This window comes from Rhinopithecus roxellana, chromosome 4 (assembly GCF_007565055.1).
Source record: "Rhinopithecus roxellana isolate Shanxi Qingling chromosome 4, ASM756505v1, whole genome shotgun sequence".
Taxonomy (NCBI): domain Eukaryota; kingdom Metazoa; phylum Chordata; class Mammalia; order Primates; family Cercopithecidae; genus Rhinopithecus; species Rhinopithecus roxellana.
In genome coordinates, this window is record NC_044552.1 from 134,885,072 (window position 1) to 134,906,974 (window position 21,903).

At 33.4% G+C, this 21,903-nt stretch overlaps 1 protein-coding gene across 1 annotated transcript in view; it reads left to right on the forward strand.

Moving 5' to 3' along the window:
• The window catches only part of VTA1 (vesicle trafficking 1), an 81,557-nt gene that overhangs the window by 42,244 nt on the left and 17,410 nt on the right, over positions 1 to 21,903 (forward strand). The window contains exons 5-6 of the mRNA XM_010354965.2: positions 7,854 to 7,962; positions 16,569 to 16,745. Coding sequence (XP_010353267.1) covers positions 7,854 to 7,962; positions 16,569 to 16,745 — 286 coding nt within the window. The remainder of the gene's footprint in view (positions 1 to 7,853; positions 7,963 to 16,568; positions 16,746 to 21,903) is intronic.

The window sequence follows — 21,903 nt, forward strand, 5'->3', positions numbered from 1 at the left end:
CATATGAGAGTATGTTGTCCTATTTTTAAAACTTCCTGTTTGATGAAAACTATATATTTTTTTTCCCCAGAAAATAATTAACATTGGTTTCTTGTCTTACCCCAGTAGATTAAGTATTAAACAGTTACTGACCATACCTTGTTTGGAAATCTTTTGTTTACTTGGAATGTATATTCCAATGTTATGATATTTTAAAAATAGAGGAGTTATATTTATGTATTTGTGTATTAAGTTATAGTTACTCCTTTTTAAAAACTTGTTTGATGAAATTATAGTTGCTTTGAAAAATATAAAGAGATTAAAATGTTGAATAAATATCAGGAAATACATGTAATCTGTGACTATAAATATTTCAGTATCTGAATCATTTTAATAATACATTTGTTTAGTATGTGTTTTTCAAGCATTTCTTATACCACTTCTCAGTGTTCTCGGAGTTATGTGGAAGTCTTGTTTATATAATAACTTGGGAGGTTGAAGGACTAAGAGTATAAATGTATATGTGATGTTGCCACAAAGTTAGAGGTTATTAATCCCATTGTTATCACTGACTACTTTGAAAGTGTTATGAAAGCTGTGGATTCTCAGGCTAATGTGTATTGCATTTTTGCATGTAATTTGGGGAGAGTTCCAGGAAGAGGCAAGATAAAGTGCTACATTTTTGAGACTACAGTACAAGCTACCTATTCTTGTTCAAGAAATAACAAGGAGAACAATGTGGCAGAATCCAGAATGAGAAGGAGTGATAGGATAGGAGATGAGGATGAGGGTGGTGGGGGGGAGGATTCAAACAGAGAATTGATAAATTTTGACTTGTATTTTTAAAGTATTTTTTCCTTTCTGTAATGGACAAGATTGGAAAAGGCAAACTCATTAGTACATTATTAAATAATCAAGGTAAAAAAGATCTTGCTAGGATCAGAGTTTGCAGAAGAGGACATGGTGAGTAGTAGTTGGATTCTGGATGTATTTTGAATGTAGAGCTGACAAAATTTAACAGATTCATTGGCAAACTGTAAAAGATACAGAGAACTCAAAAATGACTCCCAAGAGTTGGACCTGACAACTGTAAGATCATTCTTAACCACTGTAGCCATTTATAGACTTGTGGGGGAAAATCAGGACTTATCAAATATACATAAGAAATGTGGAATTGGATATATACTTATACAAAATCCTAAGGTTCAGAGAAGTCTGAACAGAAGATATAAATTTGGAAGTTAGCAAATACACCTCATGGTATTTAAAGGTGGTATATTTATTAGACTGCATGAGATCATCAAGTGTAGAAAGAGGAGACAAGTAATCCAAGAGCTGAAGCCTGAGGTACTCCTGACACTGGGACATGAAAAAGAACCAGTATAAAGGACTGAAGGAGCACAGCAAGGGAGAAGGAAAACCAGGAGGTCTTGATAACCAAGAAAGCAAGTATAAAGTAGGGCATCAAGGAATGGGGTGGGAAATAATCACCTGTTCATGCTGATAGGGGTCAAGGAAGATGGCATGTAAGCCTTGAATTTAGGTGGCAAAAAGCACAATTACTTTCACACCAACCTAATAGGAATATAGAAGTAATCTGTAACCTTGACGAAAACTGTTGCAGTGAGTAGTGGGGATTAAAAACTTGCCTAGGATGGGTCCAATATAAAAATCAAAGAGGAAGAATTAGATAGAGACAGAAGAATTAAAACTTTGTCTTTCAAGGTGACTTTTTGGTATGCTAACGGAGAATAATTTATATCAAATTTTTCATCGTTCTAGCCAGGAATTTATTATTACACTCTTGTGATTCTTAAAGGTACTAAGTTTGAAAATCTCTGCTCCAGCCTGCAGTTGCTGTTCTCTAACCAGTCATGCTTCAGTGTAGCAAGTGATTTAAAAATTAAATGAAAATTCACGGTAATTCTTAAGTGGCCAAAATTTACAGTTGTCAGTGATTCTCATGAATCCAGTAACAAAACAGGAACTTAGAGGCCAAGGACAAAAGTAAAAGTTCTTTTTGCAGTTCCTGTTTCTTAGAAAGGATGTCTAATCAGCAAAAAGGAGTTAATGAATTTCAAAAATACATCTTGAAAATTTCTTTTTAAAATAATGTTTAGTATCCAGCATCCTTTACATCCTTTATTTTAAATAAAACAACATTGAAAAGTGAATTAGTGGGGTTACAACTGCCAGAAATTTCTGCTAAATAGTATATGCATCAGTGTCTAGGAATAGGGATGTTTTGGAAACAGTATGAAATAAAAAATGTTAAGTTGCTTTACTGAAATGAGCTCTTTTCAACTTAGTTTCTTAAATTTCGCTTACTAATGCAGAAACCCAAATTGTTTTAAACTTCTCTACACTGCTAATACTTAGATATTAGGACTGAAAGAACCTTCTAAAGTCATTACAACTTTTCCACTAGGTCTTTAGACAGGATTAAATTATTTCAGATAGAAAAAAATTTGGCCTAATTTTAAAGACCCTCAAAGAAGGCAGTTTAAACTTTCCTTAGCAATTTATTCATCTACTTTTAAAATAGTTTTCTTTGTAACTACCAAAAGATACATTCTACATTGATAAACATTAAGTAGCTGACCTTTAAGGCTTATTTTCTATTATTTCATATATTTTAATCTGAGTTGCAAATTGCAGTGTGGTAATTGTAGTTTACCAAGATAGACCCGAATGAGTGGCTAACTTTACTACTAAAACAGTATGACCTTTAGTAAATTACTTTATTTTTGTAATTACATTTCTTCGTCTCTAAAATGATAGGATTATTGAATCCCAAGAAAGAAGGATGAAGAAATATGGGACTTCAGATAAGACATGTGCCAGATTTAGGAATGTCAGTTATTGCCTGGTTTCACATTAGACTGTAAAGCTCATGCTTGACTCATTCATCTCATGGATCCCCAGCACTTAGCATAGTATCTGACTTGAGTAAATAATAAATAACTGTTGACTTAGTGGAAATTAGGGCGCTTCATAGGGAGTAAGCATTTGCACTTAGCCTTGGAGGAAACGAGACTGGGCAGAAAGGAAACCATATTAGATAAGAGAGAATAACATGAGAAGAGAATGCAGGTAAGACAGGAATCCAATCTTGATTGAGGGAAATGGAAATAAGACTGAGTGTCCACAAGGTGGAGGGCCTTGAATGCCAGATTAAACTGTATTTATACTGAGCCAGTCCTATAATGTCTCAAAGCCTTAGTGTGAGTACAATGTGACCTGCCTAAATTTCGAGGTTCTGATGAGGACCAAGTAGAGGAAAATGTGTGGAAATACTTTATAACCTGTAGGATGTTCTAAAGATGTCAGTCCAATACTTTAATCTTGCCTTGGATTTATCTTATCCAACTAGCATTTAATATGTGTCTTCTATCCATGGCATATTGATTTCTTTATCTTTATTCCCCAAATATTTCCTTATTTCTACCTTTGCTTGTACTTTTCCTTCTCTCCAGAATCTTGTTACCGCTTCAGTTTTTTTCATAACTTACCCATCCTGCATGGCCAAACTAAAGCATCATTTCCTTTACCTTATTCTGTTTTTTCTTTATTCTCTGAATTGTTCCATGTACTTACTATAGGAAACAAGTTTAATACTTCCTACTAAGTGTGTTTTTATAGTAATAGTTCTTTGTATTTTAATTTCATATCCATAGCCAGATGATTAGCTCCCTAAGGGCAGAAATAACGTATTGACTTACTTTATATATCCCATATTGCTAATTAAAGGTCTTAATTAATAGCAAACTTTTACAGAGCCTAAAAGTATGTTGAGGTTAACTATACATATCTTATGTTTTCCCCCAAAGAGGGAAAATTTAAACCACTAAAAATGTAGAGTAGTTAATTAGCTTCATTAGTTTTCATTGCTGGAGCATAGGTTAATAATAAACATTTTAAAAGAATGTCATTTTGCAGATACTGAATTCAAGTGGACATGTGAACATAGAAATTCAAATCTGATAATAATCTAACATTTGTAGCCCTTCAATTCTAATCACTCAAGATTTTGAAAAATTAAAAGTCTGGAAAAGTCAGTGCTTTAGCATATATTCTTTGCTCTGAAAGAATGAAAACGAAAGAAAAAGGTGAACCACAGGTTATTGCTGTTTCTATAGGCCTAAAACAAACACTGGAAATTTCAAGTCATTCTATCTAACTGTATCATAAATGTAACAGAACTTGCTAAATCCAATAGCCCCTTACGTACGACAGAAATAATGATCTCTTTATTCAGAAACTTCAGTTAGAATCAGTTAAGCTTCATACGTTGGAGATATGTATGCATCTTGAGCAGCTACTACATACTGATCACAAAGCCAAGTGGTTGGTATAAACAGATAGACTCTTCTTTTAATGAGCTTATATTGTAACGTATGTGTGTGTTTTGAGAGTCGGAGAGGACACTTTGTCAGCATCCTTATATAATTACAAACTGTGATAAATGTTGTTTTAAAAAAAGATGTAAGATTACTGGAGAGTCTGACCTTAGATTGGGAACATTAGGAAAACCTTTCTTAGGAAGTGGCATTTGATCTGACATATGAGGAATGAGCTGAATAGGAGTGAGTTAGCTGGGTAAGGAAGAAAAAAGACAACAGGCAAATAGGTTGTATGGGCCATGGCATGTGTAGTAACAGAAAAATACATAGCTGGATAGTAGTCAGTGAATGGGATAGGGACATTGAGAAGAGGTTGGACAATCAAGAATCAGGTAGAGTAGACCCTTGTATCCAAACTTAGAATTTATTTTGCATTTTAAATGAAAAGATTGATATGAATGGATTTATATTTTAGAAAGATCCCTGTACTCGGAGTACTAGATGAGGAAGATGTGGTAGGGGCTAGGGCAAGAATGGAAGTTGAGACAAATTAGGGGGCTATTGCAGCGAAAATGGGGAGATGAAGACCAATCAAGGTATGTTTCAGAAGGAAAATCAACTGGATTCTTAGTGAATTAGGTAAGGGAGTGGGGAGAGAGGCAAAGCATAGGGATAACTGTTAAAAATGACTCCTCCCATTTACTTGAGAGTGAAGTTCCCAGAGGAAAGGAAAGGTGGTAGGGGGATCAAAAGAACAGTTTTAATTTTAATTGTATGTGAGACATCCAAGTGGTGATGTCACATAGTGAGTTGGATATTTGTCCAAGCAGATTCTGGCTAGATTAATAAATTTAAGAATAATAAATTTATCAATAGTACTTAAAGCTATGGGAAGGCATATGAAGTGGTAAAAAAAAAAATAAGCTAGATGGCAGGATCATGATGCTTGTATGAATCTGGTAGGTGGTATAATGACTTAAGACAGCCCACTGTAAGATAACAAATGGCAACTGATATGTTGTATGAACTTGAGATGGGGGAGAGGGAGAATGAATGAATGTACATTATCTGAAGGGAACTGCCTGTATTCATTCAGCTCAGATAATTATTACTAAATAAATGTGGGCCCAGATCTTTCATTTTTAAAAGAGAAGTTAGAAATTTGGCTTTTCTGTAAGTTTTCCCATATTTGAATATAGAAAACATAATTCTTATTAAAAATTCTATATGTGTTATTATTGATTGCACCCACTGTTTTGCACTCTCTGCTAGGACAGAGTATTTAAAATTACTTGAAGGTCAGCTGGAAGATTAGGAGCCAAAGGAGATAGGAAAGAAACCAAGAGAATTGAGTGTCACAAACCAGAGATAGAGAATGTTTCCCAAAGATTGGCATAGTCCAGGGCTTTTAATATATTTACAGAGTGTAGCAGTTTGGTAAGATGATACCTAAAAAGTGTGCCTTGGATTTTCTAGAATGGACTAGGCAGTTGATATTAACAAGGTCAGTTCCTCAAATGAACTGAAAACTTAAGTGAGGTACAGGCTGATAGATGTGGGCGCCCTACCAGTGAAAGACACAGGCATATTCAGATTCCCTAACCTTTTGTGTTACTGGAGAATATGAAGTAAACAGAAAAGAAATACACCCTCCCCAGCCCCAGAGTGAACTGAATGGTAAAGAAGTGAAGACTTTAAATGTGGATACTTCTGTTGGAAAGCTCATTTGTGAAGTGGAGCAAAATGTCATACCTGGAAGAAAAATCAGAATCCATGTATAGATTTTTTAATTGAATATGTAAGAGGAGTGTTTGATAAGAAGGAAATGTGATACAAATTCAGTAATTTAGGGGTTAATTTTTTTAGTTTTCTGTACAGAAGCTACCTCTAGTAGTATCTAGAGACTCACATTATAGAATACTCAACTAAGTATCTGGACCACATGCTGCATTTGTACTCATCAATGACCTAGTGGATCTTTGCAAAAGGATACTCTATTTCTTTTTTTTTGGCTGGGAGGAGGTCTGGAGCCGGGCTGGTGCAGTGGCGCAGTCTTGGCTCACTGCAACCTCTGCCTCCTGGGTTCACATGACTCTCGTGCCTCAGCCTCTTGAGTAGGTGGGATTACAGGTGTCTGCCACCATGCCCGGCTAATTTTTTGTATTTTTTGTAGAGATGGAGTTTCACCATTTTGGCCAGGCTGGTCTCCAACTCCTGAGCTCAGGCCATCCACCCTCCTTGGCCTCCCAAAGTGCTAGGATTACAGGCATGAGTCACTGTGCCTAGCTATTTCTCTTTTTTTTTTTTTTTTTTTTTTTTTTTTTTGGAGACAGACTCTTGCTCTGTTGCCCAGGCTGAAATGCTGTGACATGGTTTGGCTCACCACAACTTCTGCCTCCCGGGTTCAAGTGATTCTCCTGCCTCAGCCTCCCGAGTAGCTGTGATTACAGGCGCTTGCCACCGCACCCAGCTAATTTCTGTATTTTCGGTAGAGACAGGGTTTCACTATGTTGGCCAGGCTGGTCTCGAACTCCTGAACTCGTGGTCTGCCTGCCTCAGCCTCCCAAAGTACTGGGATTACAGATGTGAGCCACCATGCCTGTTTTCAGATAGTAAAACCACATTCGCTCTCAAACTCTAATGTGCATATTTTGCTCTCAATCTATAATGTGTACCTGGGGTTCTTGTAGTGCAGGTGCAGACTGGCACTGGTAGATCAGGTTCAGTAGATCTGAGGTGGGCTTGAAGATTCTGCATTTCTGACAAGTTCCCAAGTTATAACGATGCCACTATAAAGGTCAGTTGAAAATATAAACTAAAAATCACTAGCACATCCAAAATTCTAAGAGGTTTTTATATTTTTTAAAGCAAATTTTAATCTTATATCCTGTAACATTAGCATATCATGTAAAATTAGTTTTAAGGCATAGAAGAGGCAACTAACAGGTTCTTCATCTTTTCAGTTCTTCTTACAACAACCTAATTAGGTATTATTTTTCCCTTTTTAGAATCAGTGTGACTGAGGTTCAGAGCTGTTAACTAGCACGTGACTAGTTAAAAAGTCAGGTTTACCTATCAGTCTAGCATTTGCTTTAACCACTACATCATCTTAATTTTTTTTTTCTTCATTTGTACAGGTCTTTTTTTTGTCTTTACTGAAAATAATTAAATCTATTGTTATTTTTATATTTAGTCTTAGAATTCTACTTTAGCCTGTTTCTCCCCTGTGCAGAAGAGATGCAGATTTTCCTGGAAGGACACTCCTGTTTTTACCTTGCATATCCTTTCTGAAATGTTAAATGATAAAAGAGAACTGGGCATGCGTTTTGAGAACAATAGCTTTTCATGAATTCTGTCAAGCCTTAAATACTTGGTGGATTCTAGCAATAGGGCGGCAGTTGCCAGTTTCTTTCAGAGCTGTAATCTGCATAAATAGGTTTTATCTCAGAAATATGAGATAGATCATCATAAATGTTTACTGTTTACTTCTTTACTATAGTCCAATGTTGATATAAAAATGCTCTCTTTTAGAATGTGAAACACAGGAAGTATGCCAGATGGAAGGCAACATACATCCATAATTGTTTAAAGAATGGGGAGACTCCTCAAGCAGGCCCTGTTGGAATTGAAGAAGATAATGGTATGTATTTATTTATTCTGAGTAAAAGGACTTGGTAGAATCATAATTATTCAGTAGATTATTCAGAGTTTTTGGAGGGAACAATACAATTTTGTTTTCATCAGGCCCAGAATCTCTAAAAGTTAAGTATAAAATCATAAACTTAGGGACAGTGAGAAATAGAAATAAAGGTCAAACTTGTAATACCTGTCCATGTCAACAAAATGACTTATCTGTCTCCTACTTTTAATCAGATTTCATTCCTGTTATATAGGAAAGGCAATCCATTTATAATTTATAAAATGTTTTTAAACCACGAAGAATACTGTATAATTTTTTGTAAATGTCTTTGAGTTGTGTAGGTTATTTGGGGAGTTAGTAACTTACATTCACATGGTTCAAAACAAATATCATAGAGTATATAAAAAATATGAAGTGAATTTCTCCTGTCTACCACATCTCCTACCAAAACTTAAGTAAGCATTGTTTTTAGTTTTTTTGTGTATCTTTACAGAGATCATTTTTTATGAATTTACTACCGAGTAGAAACATATATGCTCCCGTTTTTCACACAACTGGTAATATACATGCTGTTCTGTACCTGGCTGTGTTTTTTTTAAAACTTTATATATACAGGAAAATTTTACCATCACATAATGTGTTTTACAAATTTTAATCATGAAAAAAATAAAGGTCATTATTTTACTTGGCCTTTCAGTTAATGTGTAATAGAAAAGGGAAACCTTTTTTCACTTACTTGTTTTTTATGTATTAGACGTAGTAAATAGATGGTTATAAAGAGAATGACCACTGTTCTTGGAACTGAGAAAATTCCAAACGATCCTTGCATTTTGCTACACACTTTTAGGCATATGTGAAGATAATTATCCATTACAGGCATCAGTAAACTTTCTTAAAGGATCAGATAATAAATATTTTCAGTTTATGAATGATACTGTCTTTGTTGCAACTGTTTAGCTCTGCTGTTATAGTACAGAAGGAGCCATAGATAATATGTAAAAAAATGAGTGTGGTTGTGTTCCAGTAAAGTTTTATTTACAATAACAGGCTACCACCCCACTGGCCATAGTTGGCTAACCCCAATCTGATTAATCTCTTTAGATCTAGTATTATAATGAATTATATTGAAATATTGCCTATTATTGAACCAGCTCTACATTGTGTAATAAACCCCACTTGGTGATGGTATATTTTTTTTTATTATACTGATAGGTTCATTTCACTACTATATCATTTAGGATTTTTACATTGACATTTTTAACTAAAAATGGTCTACAGTTTTCCTTTTTGGTATCAATGTTATGATGTTATGCTTACTTCATAAATAGAATGTTTCTAGTCTTTTTCTATGCTTTGGAACAGTGGAATTATCTGGTCTTTAAATTCATCCTAGACATTTTTTTGTGAAACCAGCTAGCCATTTTACTTTTCAGGACTATTTTAGATGTTTCATTTTAGGTATACTGAAATACCTAATAAATTGTCAATTTGGGGTTTTTGGCTTTCTTTCAATATCAATGACTTCTTTAAAAACTCTTTAACATTTTGCCTTTGAAAGTAGGAAGTGTGCATTTTGATTATCACGTTGATCTGTTTTGTTCTGAAATGGTTATTGTAGGCCCTTACTACTAATAATACCAAATAGATTATTTAATGTAGATAGTTTTTGTTTTCCAAAAGTCAGCTTAAATGGAAATTGTCATTTCTGTTATTTTCATACAGATTTGATGGAGTTTCTGGATAGTAGAAAATTGTAAGCTACAGAATATTAATAATAAATCCTCTACAATATAAAGAAGAATATGTTCACTGCATACTTTTTCAACTCTTTAACTTAAAACATAACCTGGTGTCATAATCAGGGCTTAATGTCATAATATCTAATAATGTCTTCTCAAAGATAGCCTATATATCTACAAGATATAATGTCATTAAATCTGAATTTGTGTGAGAAAAGTCTTAAGACTTTGATTTGTTTTCTTTTTCTGAATGTAGAATTATATTCTGTTGTGTTTTAGGATTAACTCTTGGATCATAGTCTAAGTGTAAAAGATAGTATATTTCACAAAAACCTAATTTTTTATTGTTCTGGAATTGAATTTCTAGTAAAACCAGTATAAAATAATAGATACTGTACTTTAGTTAACTTAGATAAAGAACAAGAGTATATACTTTTGAAAACAGTACTGTGTATTAAGTTCTAGCTGAATACCACATCACCATGACATTTTAATAGATATTACAAACAGGCTTCAACTTATCGTTTAACGTATACTTTTTCACCTTTAAGAAGATAGCAAAGCAATATGCATTCAATAGAAACTGTACTTCGAGAACCCTTACAAAGTCATTGTTTTTCACTTTCAGTACAGTATTTATTAAATTACATAAAGGCTTTGTGTTAGATGATTTTGCACTAATGTAAGTGCTCTGAGCATGTTTCGTGTAGGCCAGGCTAAGCTATGATCTTCAGTAGGTTAGGTATTTTAAATGCATTTTTTACTTAGATTTTTGACTTACAGTGGGTTTATTGGGATGTAACACCATCATATGTTGATGAGCATCTGTAGAATTAATGATAAAAAAAGAACAATAGATCATTGAAACCACTCATTTTATATGGTAAATTTGTTTTGATGCAATGTCAAATTTACTGGAAAATTGCCAGAATGATATAAAGAATTCCGATATGCCTTTGATCCCACATTAAACATTCTCTCATTGATTCATAGTCTCTTTCTCTTTCTCACCCCTTGTCCCCTTTTCTCTCTCCCCACTCTCCCTACCACACATACACAAGAAAGGACATGAGGTTATTTTATTTATAGATAGATAGATAGATAGTGTGTGTGTGTGTGTGTGTAAAATTTTAAAATACAACCTGGTATCATAATCTGGTGTTAATGTCATGATTTTTAGCTGTATCTCTTTAGAAATGGCTTATGGCTTCACAAGACGATATATATATATATATGTATATTTTTTCTATATATGTATTTATTTTCTATATATATATTTATTTATTTTCTGTATATATATATATATAGAGAGAGAGAGAGAGAGAGAGGTCTTTGTTAGGAAATTAGAGATACTGCTCTTTTACTCCTGAATACTTCTGTGTTTTCTAAGAATAGTGGCATTCTTTTTACTACAGTATACTTATCAAAATTGAGAAGTATAGTATTTATTCAGTGTATCAACTGATCTCCGTCTGTATTCAGATTTCAGCAGTTGACTCAGTAATACCCTTTGTAGTTTTTTTCCTCATGCAAATAGATCATACGTCGCATCTGGGTGCCATATCTCTTTAGTGTCCTTAATCTGGAGTAGCTCCCCAGGATTTCCAGTGTTTCTTTGCCTTGATGTTTTTGAAAAGTACAATTACTTGTTAACTTTTCCTCAATTTGTTTGTCTGATGTTGCCTCATAATTAGTTTAACCCTATGCATTTTTTGCAGAATAGCCCAAAATAAGGTTTTATCCTCCCTGGCTTATATTAGAAGTATACGATTTTGATGAAATATTGGTGATGTTAAGTGATCACTTGGGTAATGTGGTATCTTCTGAGTTATTCCCCATTAAAGTTATTTTTCCCTTTGCTATTTAATTTAAGGAAGATACTTGGATATTACGTAAATATCCTATATTTTTTATGCAACTTCACCCCCTAGGTTGATGATTTATCATTCTTTTTGTCTTAATTAGTTGGCACTCTTCCATGAGGATGGACTTTCCAGTCTATACATAAATAAATGTGTGTGTTTATTTAATTATTTACATCAATACGGGCTCATGAATTTATATTCAGTGATTATAATTCATTACCCATTATTCTTTATTATGTTCCTTTATGTGACTCCTGTTGCAACTTCTGCACCAGTTGTGGTTTCATTACTTGAGCAAATTAACATTCTTTGGTACCCAGTATACAGCTGTTGATCTGTCCAGTGCCTTTTTCTTCATAGCTGTCCATAAGGTTCACTAGAAGCAGTTTGCTTTCAGCTGGCATGGCCCCAGTACACCTTCACTGTCCTACCTCAGGGGTGTATCAACTCTCCAGCTCTATGTCACAATTTAGTTTACAGGGATCTCAATAGCCTTCTTACCCTTCCACAAGATATTACATTGGTCCATTATATTGATGACATTATGCTGATTGGACCTAGTGAGCAACTAATCTGAACTTAGTGGTAAGACATTTGCTTCTCAGAGAATGGGAAATCAGTCTGACTAAAATTCAGGAACCTCAGTGAAATTTCTAAAGTTCTAGTAATATGGGGCATGTCAAGATATTCATACTAAGGTGATGTTGTCGTATCTAGCCACTCCTATAACCAAGAATAGAGGTACAGTGCCTAGTGGACCTATTTGGATTTTGAAGTCCACACGTTCCTCATTTGGGTGTATTACTCTGACCCATCTGCTGAGTAACTCAGTCTTCTTTTCTTTTTCCTTTATCTTAACTATTCTGTCCTTTGAGCGTCCACATAAATTTTAGAAATAGATTTTCAGTTTCTCTTTTTTAGAAAAAAATGCCTACTGGGATTATGATTAGTATTAAACTTAGGGAGAATTAATTGTCTTTTAGTACATGAACATAATATATCTGTCCATTTATTTAAGCTTTCTGTAATTTCTTTCAGCGGTATTTTAGATTTTTTGGAGTAGAGGTTTTATACTTCTTTTGTTAAATTTACTTCAAGTATTTTGTGTCCTTTCATTCTCTTGTAAATGAAATTAATTTTATAATTTAATTTTCCAGTCGTTTGCTTCTAATATGAATTACAATTGATTTTTGTATAATCTTTTATCTTGCAACCTTGCTAAATTTACCTGTTGATTCTGATAATTACTCTGTAAATTCATTGAGAGTTTGTATGTAGATAATTATGTCATCTGCAAGGAGAGACAGTTTTGCTTCTTCCTTTCCAATCCTCATTTCTTTTTCCTGCCTATTGTGCCAGTGGCAATAAATATGTCCATTGTTTTGTTTGGTTTTTTGCCCTGTGCAATACTGAGAAATTTTCTTTAGTTCTAGGGTGCTGAGAAGTTTTGTCATAAATATTGAATTTTGTCAAGTGCTTTTTATGCACTTAATTGAAATTGTCATAGGACTTTTTTTCTTCTGTTAATATGAGTTACATTGATTTTTCAAATGTTGAACCAACCCTGCACTCATTGGTAAACTTAGTCATGATGAGGCCTTGTATTATATGACTGGAGTTGATTCTGATATTAAGAATTTATATGTCTACATTTCAGTATTTGTGAGATTTGGTTTCAGGGTTACACTGGCCTCATAAAACAAGGTGAAAGTAATCCCTTCTGTTTTCTGAAAGTGTTTGCATAAGATTGGTATTTTTTCTTACTTGAATGTTTGATGTAATTCACTGCTTATTCCATCTAGGCCCTGCATTTTCTTTGTAGGAGGGTTTTTAACCATGAATTCAATTTCCCCAATAGATTTAGGACTATTCAGATCATCTCTTTTTGGGTGAGTTATGGTATTTGTATCTTCAAGTGGTTTGTTCATTTCCCTGAGGTAGTGCCATTTATGGCATAATATTTTCTTATTGTCTTAACTATCCTTTTAATGTCTGTAGGATGTATTTGATATCACCTCCTTCATTTGTCATATTCATAATAGCTGTTTCCTCTTTTTTCCCCCCAACCTCTTGACAGAGATGTTTTAATTTTTTTTTTATTATTTCAACAAGTATTTAGTAAGTTTTTTTCTTTTTTCTTTTCTATTCCTTTTATTTTTTCCTGCACCACACTTAGAGTTTAATTTACTTTTGTTTTATTTAGCTTCTTAGGGAGGAAATGTGGATCTTTGATCTTTAAATCTCTCTTTTCTGATAGAAGAATTTAAATCTATCAGTTTCCCTCTAAGCATTGGTTTTTAGTGACATCCTGCAAATTTTGGTATCACTCAGTTCACCATAATTACAGTTTTCTTTGTGATTTCTTCTTTGAGTAATGGATTATTTAAATATATTAATTTCAGAATGTTGGAGATGTTTCTAGATATCTTACTGATTTCTAATTCAGTTCCATTTTAGTCGGAGAACATACTATAAAAGATTTCAGTATTTTGTAGTTTACCAAGATTTATTTCATGGCCCAGCATATGATCTGTCTTGGTGAATGTCCCATGTGCAGTTGAAAAGAATGTATTCTGCAGTTATTCGTTATGATGTTCTGTGTTAAGTCTCCAACTATAGTGGTTTTACTAGTTCTGTCAGTTTGTTTCATTTTCAGACTCTGTTATTATATTAGGCACATGTACCTTTATAGTTATTTTTTATGAACTAACCTTTTTATTATGGAACATCCCACTATATCTTGCTGATATTCCAGGTTATTAATTCTGTTTGTCCTGATTTTAAAGTTTACTACCCCAGCTTTTGTCAGCTTGATATTTATGTGACGTTTTTATCATTATGATGGTCCTTTTTATCTCAGCTAATATTCCTTGTCATTGATTCTATTTGTTTATTATTAAAATTAGTCACCAGCTTTTGTCTACTGGATATTCGCATGGTATGTCAGTTTTCCTCCTTTTAGTTTAAACAAATCTAGATCTTTGTGTTTTGAAGTGCATTTCCTGCAAAAAACATAAAAGCACTTTTTTATTCTGACTCTCGGCCCGTGTGAGAAATAGTGTTTAGTTCGTTTACATTTAATGTAATTGCTATAGCTAGATTTAAACCTGTTTTGCCATTACCTTTCTGTTAATCCCATCTGTTTTTTTTCTCCTCTTACAATTTTCCCCCCTCCGGTTAGTTTTTTCTCTTTCATTTGTTATGTCTATGTTTTTCTTTATGGCCTTGAACAAATTTGTCATAGCTGCTTTAAAGTGCGTTTTTGCTGATTTTCAGTATCAGAGTCATTTTGAGGTCTTTTTTGTAGACTCTTTTTTTTTTCACATTTTCCTTTTCTTCCCTGATTTTTAATAACTTCTATTGTTGATAACATGTTGAAGCTCCTCTGCAGCCTGTTATCTTTCTCTGCAAAGTCCTGATTCTTGTTCAAGCAGACCATTGACTTGCCAGAACTCAAACTTTGTCCCCCACTTTCAGCTGTAAGTTGTTGCTTTTCTCCAGGGCCCCCTAGAGTCTTACCTGAGTGTGCATAATTCAGGAACTTGTAGGTATTTAGTTGGGATTCATACAAACATTTCATGACTCACTTCTTGGCAACTCTTTCTTTTGTGTAGACTATTGAGTGCCCTCAGATGAAAAGCCACATAAAATCAAATGTTACCTGGTAAGATTTCCTCTTACCTTTACTCTCGTTTCTACCAACTTTTGATCATGCTCTAGTGCTTTTATGTTGTGGAGCTTTTTTCTTTCTCAGAATGTAAAAACGTTAGAGTTCTCCAGTATTGGGAAAAGTCATGTTAATGTGTGTAAAGTATAAATACATCCACAAGGTTGCTTGATAAAATGCTCATCTCAGATTAGTAAGTAAATTTAACTTTTTTCCTATTTGAAATTAACTACATTGAATAACCTGTTTATAATCAGACAAAAAAGTTATTTAAAAATGTGGTAGGAAGCAGTAAGATCTATTCTCTTTGATGAACCTGTAGCTCTAGCTTGCTTTTATTCTAAGTTATTATGATTACCAATAGTGGCTGATTGTTATTTTATACTCAAAATTCAGTTTTTCAAAGTAGTTTTCAAATTCGGCTCATGATACAGTATATTTTAAAAGTTTACATTTCAGGACTTTTCAAAATGAAATATCTCATTTCTTTCTACATAGCTAAATGCAAAATTTTATTCCTCTGTTTTTATTAGCTAAATGCATTGAACAACTCACAATCATTTAGTAGCTAGTACACAGTAAATCTTAAGTGAAAGTCAGCTGTCAGAAAATGGAGTTCTTATTGGATAGCGTAAATGTGACATGTTTTGCCAGAAATGTCCTTGAGTCTTCATAAGTTTAAAGAAAGTTTATTTTAAAGAAAAATATAGGTCAGGCGCGGTGGCTCACGCCTTTAATCCCAACACTTTGGGAGGCCGAGGCAGGCAGATCACAGGGTCCGGAGATGAAGACCACCCTGGCTAACACGGTGAAACCCCGTCTCTACTAAAAATACAAAAAAAAAAAAAAAAAATAGCCGGGCGTGGTGGTGGGCCGCTGCAGTCCCAGCTACTTAGGAGGCTGAGGCAGGAGAATGGTGAGAACCCAGGAGGCGGAGCTTGCAGTGAGCTCAGATCATGCCACTGCACTCCAGCCTGGGCGACAGAGCAAGACTCCATCTCAAAAAAAAAAAATACATATATATATGTGTGTGTATATATATATATATCTACACACATATGTACACACGCACACACACTATATGCAGAGATTTTATAGAATTAGAAAATATTAACCTGAAAGACGTGGTAATCATATTGTCAGGTACGTTTACATTTTTTAAGAAAATAAAAAAATTAAAAATATTGTTTTAAGCATAGAGAGCCTGCTTCTCCACTGCATTAAATAGAATTGCATTTAAAGATTCCTATTTGTCATGTGTATAGTGAAATAAGAATACTTAGCATTTGTATTTCAAAATAGCTAGTATAACATTGTGTATATGTGATCTGATAGATGTTGAAGAAAATGAAGATGCTGGAGCAGCCTCTCTGCCCACTCAGCCAACTCAGCCATCATCATCTTCAACTTATGACCCAAGCAACATGCCATCAGGCAACTATACTGGAATACAGATTCCTCCGGGTGCACACGCTCCAGCTAATACACCAGCAGAAGTGCCTCACAGCACAGGTAGGAAACTATAACTGAATGATTTATTTAATTCCCCTTTTATAAATAAGAACTGCATTTCTTATCATATATGTGCCTCATAATGATGGTCGTGAAACATGACAAGTTCCTTGAATTCCATTTGAACCCACAAGAAACATTAAATTATTTTCATTAAAGTTTTAATAAAAGTTGTATTCTCGTTATTTGAGAAATGACAAGTATTATGTGCATTGATTACTATTAACTTTATATTTTATTAATAAGATTAGTTTCTATGCTTTTCATATATATGCTGTTTTTCTTTTTCTTCTCTTCCCTTTCTTTTCCCCTCACTATTGTTTTAGAATGGCTCAGAGGTGAGTGGGGTTGATTAAAGGATGTGTCAGTTAGGGTCTCACTGTGATACCTAAGTTTGTTTTATTCCCTTGGGACTATGCCTCTGCCCGTGATAGGGAGTGGGCTTTAAGGCATAAAATCTCAGTAACAATGAAATCATAAGACAAGTGAAAGGAGGGATTTGGGTTATTTTTTTTTTAACCTTACAAATGTGACACTTTAAAAAACTAACAGGAAGGAAAGACCTATCTTTGAATAAATCAGTGCTGTATGTGTATGTTTTTATTTTTAAAAATCTGACAAAATTAGTCCTCAGTAGTTAAGTCAGGGTCAGTAAAGACACTTTGACAAAATTTCAGTTACTCTTCCCTTTAATTGCATTGTTGACAACGTGTCACCTTTATCTCCAAGTAGCACACTTGCAACTATTATTTAAATTTTACATTTAATTTAATTTTTTCAAAAACTTTTCTTAAAAATTTACTTTTATCCCAGGTGACTTATGGTACTAAACTATATAAATGCTTTAAAATACTTAATGAATGGAATGATAGTCATCCTTCGAGCCCTGATTTCTACTGTTCCTATTATGTAACACACTGTTACTTTATTGACTTTCATTTGTCAGCCTTACTTTACCCAAACCTTGTAAGTTATTTTGCGTGAATTACATTATATGCAAGTTTTCTATTTTGATCATTGTAACATCAAGTATGATTAGTGTCTTTCCTTCTGTTTTAAACTTTCAAGTTTATATTATCTGCAAAAATATTGCTAACATTTTCTTTAAGATTATTGATGAAATGATAATTTTAGCACTGATCTCTTTTTGTGTCTTCATTCAGCATATTTTACCCTGACATTTCAATATTTTATGGCCTGTGTGATGACATTAATAGACAAACCTATTTGCATTTGTTTTGGAAGTAAAATTTCTTGGAACACAATGATAAGTATTTTGTTATGTTTAGAAATATTCATTATTTCCAGTGTAGAATAATGTAAGTGAAACCAGCTACTTAGATCTGTTTGCCTTAGATGAATACTGTTCAAATTATACTTGAAGGTTTAAATCCGATCAAGAGTCCTAGACACAAGCATTCTATAGAGGAGCCAAGAGGAAATAAAATGCATTTAGGAGGCAAATCATATTGGTTATTTGTTTCTACCCCGTGCTAAAGCATAAACTCAGCTGATATTTAACCTCTCATGACCTTAATTTTTCTTCTTTCTAATATGAAATTAATCATACTTCTCATGGTTATTTTAATTATTAAAAGGGAAAAAACTATAAAAATGGACTAGTAGTAGGCCTATCGCAAAATGAGTGTTCAGTAAATTAGCCACCTTTCCCTCTTTTTTTTCCTCTTCCTTCCTATTTCTGTGCCAAGGAGAGACAAGGTATTTAATGGCAAGTTAATGGTCACTTAAAATTATTATGCAAATCAAGAGAAGTATCACAACTGGGGGTAGGATATTAACCTTATAGAAAGACTGTCCAAAAAGTTTTGTTTTAGACAGTATATCTCCAGGCAGAGTTGTGGCATAGGCATATCAATGTATATTTTATATATAGGTAAACTCTATGGGTATACGAAAGAGAACACTTTTAGTAGGAGGGCTATAGTAGATTGATCCATATGAAATTGCTAGTTTTGTGTAACAAAAACGATAAAGTATTGGTAGTTTTATATGTTCAAACTAATACACAATGTATCTCCTGGCTAGAATAGTCATGACATAAAGATAAATATTAGGTGGTTTTCCATTACAAAGTTTTCTGTCATAAACAGTTCAATTTGATCCAGTTAACTCTAGCATGAGCCTCTTGTTTTCTCTCTCTTTTGTTCCTTAGAGGGAAGAATAAAACTAAAAAACTTAAAACTTTTATAGAATGAGATCCTATCATATTTTATACACTCTTGTAGCCTTACCAGTCAAATGATTATCATAGCTAATTTCCACACTTATTCTCGCGCAACTATATTATATGTTACTGTCTTTAATTCACAAACTCTCAAGAGACTAAGCAGTTATTCTAAGAAAACAAACATACCCGGTAATGACAGAACCAGGATTTGAATCCAAGTTTTCTTGACTTCATGTTTTGGCCACCTGCCTTCTATGTTCCTTCCTCTAGGGAACTCAAATCCTCTCAAAACCTACTTTTCTGATAGTATATTTCCCCTTAAGATTGGTTTGAGATGTTGAAATCTCCTTTTAGCCCCAGATTTTTTTTCTATTATATTTGAAACGGTAAAAAAAAGAAGTTCATAGTTGCCTAATAAAAAACAAAATAATGTTTTTAATGTATAAATAATAGCAAATGTTTCCCTTCTTACTCACTTTAAGAATGATTTATTTTCTCTCATATAAAGGTCCAGGATGCACTTTTATCAAAGGGAAATCCTTAAGATAGCTGAAAAGAATAGTATGTACTAATTTGCAGTTTTTACTTCTTCCACAAAAAAGCAAAGGGAGTTCAATGAGGACAGGGATAGTGATTGTTTAAACAGGCGAAATGTTTGCTTCTTGTGCTTTCACCACTGCGCAGATATCACGTGTAGTTGATACAGTGTGTTTTTTTCTTTCTCAAGAAACAAAAGCTTTTTATAGTTCATATTACAGGAGAAGATTTTAATAATAAAGCTAGATTAAATAATGAAGTTATTTTATGATCAAAGCTACCCTTTCATTGTAAAATGCAACTCACTTCATAGATCAAAATATAGGCTGTGTACTTGTGTCAGAAGTACCATGTTTGCATTCTTCTGTAAGCTTTGATATCCTATTGTTGATACTCTGGCCTACACATTTCTGTCAACACTATCTCTCATGATTAAGGTTTCACTCATTCTTTGCTTATGCTGTTCCTCATAGGTAATGTAGGTAACATGTCTTTCTCTCTTTTTCTGTGTCTCTCCAAATGTTATGTTCTTTCAGGAGTCTGTTTAATCACACTTTCTGGATAGCCTTCTCTATTTAGAGATTTGTTTGGAGTATTTTAATTTAGGCAGAAATGCAAATTACTTAGCAACGAATGGCATTGATCTATAGATTGGACCGTTAAAGTGTAGTAGATTTACCTTGTTTATAAGGATATATATGAAAAATACATGTAATCTACATAAGCTATAGGTACACCTGTTTCAAAGCACTAGACACGACTAGTCTCTGAAGATCCATCTCAGATTTTACATTCTAGCATTTTTAAAATAATATATATTTATATGCCTTTCAGTGTTTGGCAACTTTTATGGAGAAAATTGTCAGATGTTTATAATTTAAATACATTCGGTGAGTATTTATCAAAATCAAGCAAAAAATAGTCATTGAATATATCAGCCTAAAACTGGTCTGTCTCCTCACTTTGGATTTATATTTTATACAGTTTTCTATAAATATATTCATATACACAGTATATAAGAATATTTACTGTAGGATTATTTGTAATAGCAAAAGATTGGAAATTAAAACTTAAATGTCCATCAGTAGTGGATTGCTTTATAAACTATGCATGCAGAGGATGGGACACTAACCATTAAAAACAGCGCGACTTATATATATTAATCTGGAATTATTGCTAGGACACATTAAGTGAAAAATGCATAAAACAGTATCGTATGCAGAACTTACTACCATTTGCAAAACACACACACACACAGTATGCCTTCTAGAGGATTTTGGTTTAGACAAGTACACAAATTTCTCAGCAAAGAACAGCATTGACATATATACATGGATTGGATTGGACACACAGTTATTTGTAGGTGGGTGGAAAGGTGTCATAGAAACTGGTGCTAGCCCTAAAGTGCTTTGGAGTAGGAGAGGCAGGCTTTCTCCTTTATATTTTTTTGTACTATATAAAATTTGTACTTCACCGTTCATCTGTATCCCTATGTACTTTAAAATGTTTCAATTTTTAGTTAAAAAACAAGATTTGTATGGCTTTTAATAGTTCCAAAGGGTATAAATATGGAGCGAGTTTGTCCTTAAGCACAATTAAGTGAGGTAAGTAATGTATATTTAAACCATTTTTTCTCTTAGGTTGGGAATGAGAAAAATCTTAAAAGTCAAAACTTCACACCAGAAGAACTTTGGAATTTCATACGAGAAAAACTTTAGACCTTTAGAAAATTTTAGAACTTCAGCCATCTTTTGTGAAACCGTTATTCTAGAACTCTCAGTGGATACATATCCATTCCCCTAGAAACTTCCTCTTTATTTAACCTTTTTCTCTGTTTCCTTTTTCTTATTCCAGTATTTTTCCCACTTTACCCTTTCTACAAATCGCCTGTTTGAATTCAGTGTATTAGTTTGGCAAACAGTCCATTTTGAGAGACTGTTTAACTCCATTGATTTGCCATAATCAACTTTTCCTCATTTTGTTTTCCTGCTGATAGAATCATTTCAGTCCTTTTTCGGGGGGGAGCTTTTAACACTTTTTGTTAGTTTTTTAGATGATTAATGAATAATCTTCAACTTTAGTATATTCCTTACCATTAATCAAGAATGCTAAGTTACTCATTAATATGACAGTTTTGAAACATTCTAACAAAGTCAAAACTGTTATTTATTGGATAATTGTTAGGATATATAAAAATATCTTAAAATGTGTAAACTAGAAAATTACAAATATTAATTTATAATTTCATGCACAGTGATGAAACTGGATTCATCTTCTAAGTTAAACTAAATTAGAATTTTGTCCTACTTTATCACCAAATTAAATTGGCTGAGAAATTTAAAGGTAGGAAGTCTGTTACTTCTACAGATATTTGGTAAGCTTTAATTGAGAAGTAATCTGAAGCATTAGACAAAATATATATTAGGAAAGCAT